General features: G+C 58.9%; 1 protein-coding gene across 1 annotated transcript in view; it reads left to right on the top strand.

Moving 5' to 3' along the window:
• Nucleotides 1-4,879, top strand: part of LRIG1 (leucine-rich repeats and immunoglobulin-like domains 1) — a 75,099-nt gene that overhangs the window by 55,325 nt on the left and 14,895 nt on the right. Inside the window, exons 11-12 of the mRNA XM_014535240.1 lie at nucleotides 1,375-1,446; nucleotides 2,091-2,162. Coding sequence (XP_014390726.1) covers nucleotides 1,375-1,446; nucleotides 2,091-2,162 — 144 coding nt within the window. The remainder of the gene's footprint in view (nucleotides 1-1,374; nucleotides 1,447-2,090; nucleotides 2,163-4,879) is intronic.

Raw genomic sequence — 4,879 nt, 5'->3', positions numbered from 1 at the left:
AGCGTGGCCAACGGCATCTGTGTGCGTGGTTTATTTGGTCTCAACTGTAAGCTGCAGATTGAGAGGTGGTGGACATTCCGATGAGACTTCACATCCATGCAGACTGCCTCCGGGAGAAAGGAGAGGCAGCGGGGTCTTGGCCTCCGTGCCCCCATCACCTCCAGAGGCAGCAAACAGCTGGCTTTGTCTGAAGGCTACACTCAGTTGCTGGGGCGGGGCAGGGGGGCGGGGGTCCTTAAGCAGAGGCCCGAGAGGAGAGTGTGTGGGGCATCGGGAAGCCCTGATGGACATGGGCTCACGCTGGCCAGGTAGCAGGCAGAGACAGCGCCTCCTCTGGGGCTGGCGGCTGCATCTGTCTATTCTGAAGGAGCATCTATTCTGAAGGAGCACCCGGGGTTTGCAGAGTCCCCAGGGCCCTTGCAGTTAGGCTGGTGCTGGGCCAGCGGCTGCCCTGTGTCCTTAGATTTTTCCAAGGCTGTGTTTTCTGCCCTTTGTCCTTTCCGGGAGGTCTGGGGCTTCGTTTTCCTTGTGGGTCCCAGTCTTCACGAAGGTCTGCAGGTGGAGCTGGCCTTGAGTTGAGATCTTGCTCCTGATTCTCAGTGGACCCTGGACGAGGAACCTCCCCCTTCCCCCTGCATGAGCCAGGCCGGCTTTCTACCCTCCCTCCCCGCCCGCCCGCCCAGGCATCGTCCCCCAGGTTGGCAGCTCGGATCTCCAGGGGTCTGTTCCCAGCAGTCCCTCTGTAACGGGCCTGGGGGGTCCCGGGTGCTCAGCAGGACCCCGTGTTCGGCAGCCAGCTCCCTGTGCGACAGGCTCTCATCAGAGCGCCTGGTGCTGAGGAGGGAACCCTGAGACCTTGGTTCTTTTCACCCCCTTGTCCAGCATCTTCAAGGTCCCCCCCCCCCCCCCCAACTTCCATGACCCTTCCTGCCTCTTCCTGCCTCTCCTGCCTCCCTGGGGACCTCCGTCCAGAATGCAGTTTTCAGAAGTGGGTGGTATTTGGTTCTGAGTTTTCATTTCCGTCTCTGACCACTTCCTCCCTCCTCCGAGGCCACGGCTACCCTCAGCTCCACCCTCGGGTGGTCCGTGGAGAGAGGCAGCCAGGACCAGGTGATTCCCACTTAATATCCGAGGGGCCTTTCTGGCAATCCCAGCCTGTCACCGCCGCCGAATTCCAATGAAGATACGCCTTTCACTTCACAAAGGGGAAGGCCTGTGCGCTACTGCCCGTGAGCTCGGCGCAGGCCAGGCTTCCACCTGCCGCTCCGGGCACACTGTCAGGCAGCACTGCCCTAACTGTGTTCTTTCTCCCGCCCCTCCCTGTCGCCCCCTCCCCTTCCCCCACCACCCCTTGTGGATGTTTGGAAACTGCAGATCTCTGTCTGGAAACAAGATCAAGTCGGTGGCTAAGAGAGCATTCTCGGGGCTGGACAGCCTGGAGCACCTGTGAGTACCTGGGCAGACCTTCCCTTCCACCAAGTGCGGCTCGGGAGCCGCTGGCCACTTAGCCACAGTTGTAAGCCGAGACGCAGGCAATCGGAAACGCCAGCTGCTTTGTTCTCGTTATAAGTCAGCTTCAACTCTGGCCTTTATTTACCTGTGCCAGGAGCCTTGCACTGCACATGGCCCGGGGTGAGCTCCCAATTAATGCAGCCGGCGATGGATAAGTCCCCTCCGCCTCCTGCCCTGGCCCGGCCCCTCCACACTCCCAGGGCCTGGCCCGCCCAACCTGGCATCTCCGCTGCAGTGGCTTCAGAGAGCTTCGCGGGAGGTTTTCTCCTCGTGGTTCCGGGGAGGGTGACTCCAGTGCTGGATTCTTAGTGTATCTTGTCCGTGATCCAGGCTGACCTGTTGGAAAGGTCTGCCTGTTGGCTTGGTGGGCAGGCCTCTCCTGGCTCACGCTCCCCTGAAGGCTGGCTGCTCCAGAGTTACTCCCCGTGCTCCTGCCCATGTCTGCGAAAAGACAGCACGGACACGGGCCTGGCTCCCCGCACAACCAGGCCGAACTGAACACCCCGAGCCCTGGCTCAGGTGCGGGCTGCCTAGAAGGTGCGGCGCTCTCTGCCTCAGTAAAGAGTGTTCTTTTGCAGGAACCTTGGCGAGAATGCGATCAGGTCTGTCCAGTTTGATGCCTTCGCGAAGATGAGGAACCTCAAAGAGCTGTGAGTACCTGGGCTTCTGGGCCCCGTTAGCACCCGCAGTTTCAGAGCAAGAAAGGCCTTATTTGGATTGTGCCTCATCTTATGAATAGTTGTTACCCCTTATCGTTGTGTGTAACTTACATTTTCTTTTAAAAAGATTCCCTGTGGGGTTACTCTGGACCAGGGGTAAACACACCACTTCCAGCTGTTCCCAGCTCTGGGTGCCGTGGGTCTGTCTGGGCAGCGCAGACTTGCTGTAGCGGGCGGCGGCCGTGAATAGTGCGTAAGAGACGGGCGGGGCCGGGTGCCAGGCAGCTGGGTTAGAAGAGACAGCCGGCTGCGCTTGACCAGCGCTGCTCTAAGTCACGGTACACGAGCTCTAGACCATGCAGTCACCCCTTTAATTAGGGCAGGGACACGTTTTCATCTTCTGGGTTTGCTTAAAATGAAGGGTCTGTGTCGAGCGGCTGCTTTAAAGGACGTGGCTGTGAGCAGGGCAGAGGTGACGGTGGGACGTCTGGGTCCAAGGCCCTGGAGTTCCCGGTTGGTGCTGCGCTGTGGGCTGTCATCGTGGGCCCGTGGGGGACGGTTGAGCTCACCTGTGTCCTGTCTGTGGCAGAGGAGCTAGTCTCGGGATCTGGGTAGCGGCTCCCACGTTCCTTTCTTCTTCGGTGCAGAAATCTGATGCCGCAGCCGCAAGGCCTGGCCCGAAAGTTGGCCCTGAGGTGCGGCCGTGGTTCTCACAGGGGCTGGCAAAGCGCAACGCCACGGGAGGGCCGTCTGCACCCTGACTCCTGAGGCCGCTGGGGACCCTCGATTGCAGGCAGGCAGGGGCGTAGGAACCAGAGCGGGAAGCAGGCCCTGGCGACACCCTTGTGGTGTGACGTGACTGTGCTGTGAGGTTCCTGTCCGTCCGGTAGTGCTTTTCAGAAGGTCCTCCGTTAGAGCGGGAGTGTGTGGGAGGAGGGCACACGGATGGATGTGTGACGGCACAGAGAGCCGGGCGTTGATTGTAAAATCTAAGCGGTGAGTACGTGAGTGTTTACGTTACATTTCTTCCAGCCTTTCTGTTTTTGAAACTTTTCAACTATAATGTTAAAAATATCTAAGTAAGTGGGAAGAGGATATTTGAGAGAAAGGGAAGGACAGGAGATAAGATGTCCCTTTGGCCTTCTAAAAATTCCGGTTTCCTGAGACAGCGTTCTAGTTGGAAGCAGCTGCACACTCCCAGGTGCGGGACACGGCCCTCCCACCCCCGCATCTGCGGGCCGGAGGCGCAGCTTGGCCCTCCGCCTGCGTTTCCCATCAGTCACTGCGTGTACCAGCTGTGCCTGGCCCTGGGCCCAGCCTTCTGCTGGAGAAACGGTGAATTCCACTTGGTCATTTTCTTCCCCATCAGATCAAGGCAGGTTGTACTGTGCGCTTAGTCATCCTCTGGGTAAATTTCCACAGTGATGATTAGAAACACACTCTGAGTTGGAGTCATGAAATGCACGAGGGAGCCGCGGAAAGAGTGTTGGGACGGCTGGCGGCGGCCACGGAGGACGTTGGCGAGGCTGCGCTTAGAGTTGGGGCAGTAGGCGTTCAGTCTGCAGGGCCTCGGGTTGCTGGCAGGGTCCTTGTCCAGTCTCAGCCCAGCCTTTCTTTGCAGCAACTCGTATGTGTGCACGAAGGCCAGGGCCCAGCAACCTCCCTGTCCTGTTGGTCCTTACGAAAGCTTTCTCTCCGCAGAGTGCCGGTAGCTTCTGCGGCCTGGGCTCCCGAGGGGGCTTCATTGTGGAGGATGGGGAAACCCTCAGGATGGGACGCGGGCCAGCAAGGACGCTGAGTGTGTGGTGTGAGGCTTGACGCTTTCCACACACGTTTCTCACCCAGGACAATGTCCCAGTTTGTTCCTGTGGCTCAGATGAAATCTGTCCCTGTCCCCCGCTGGGTGCCGAGCGCCGCACACGGAAGGCCCAGTGTCTGGCTGGACACATGTCCGAGCACCAGGCTGTCCTGCTGCTTGAGAGGAAGGGGCGGCACCCAGATCCCCTCCTGGGGGGACCTGTGAGCTTCTGACAGGGAGCGCTCCCCTCGTCACCAGGCCATTGACTCTGCAGCAGAACAGCCCCCCGAGGTCTAAGCACAGAGCTACCTGCCCCAAGTTCAGATAAAAGCTAATGCTGATTTGAAGGTCTGACCTGGGCCAGCATCCCACTTATCATGGCTTTGAGGCAGTTCTGTCTTTAAAAAGATACTTCCCAAAGCAAGCTTAGTCAGTGAAGATGCCCAGCTAACCGGGGGCCGGCAGGAGCGGGCGGGAAGTGAAGGTGTTATGTGGCTGACCGGCTGCAGCGTCGCTCCCTGGCTGTGACCTCAGCAGCCACAGTGAAACAAGGGAGCTGTGCTGGCTGCTTCGCGTGGCGTCTGAGGAAGATGGTGGGTGAGATGGAGGCTAATGGCGTGATGTTGGCCCGTGTGACGTTTGGCGTTTCCCGGCACGTGTGTCCTGGGGACGGTGTGTGACCAGGAGCTCCGGTGTCTCCTGGGCCAGGGAACAGGGCAGTGAGACCCTGGGTTGGCTTATCTTCGAGTGACTCTGCAGGAAGGAATGTTCAGAGATGGCGATTCCGATTTCTGTTCAAAAGCGGATCCTCAATTGCTGAGAAATGAAAATGAAAATATTCTCTGTTTTGATTGGAGCCTCACAAAACCAAAGTGGCGCGTTCCCATGCCCCGGCAGCGCGGTGAGCTCA

This window comes from Myotis brandtii, unplaced genomic scaffold (assembly GCF_000412655.1).
Source record: "Myotis brandtii unplaced genomic scaffold, ASM41265v1 scaffold140, whole genome shotgun sequence".
Lineage (NCBI taxonomy): Eukaryota > Metazoa > Chordata > Mammalia > Chiroptera > Vespertilionidae > Myotis > Myotis brandtii.
Note: the sequence above shows the minus strand (reverse complement) of the source record. Positions and strands in the feature narration are given on the sequence as shown.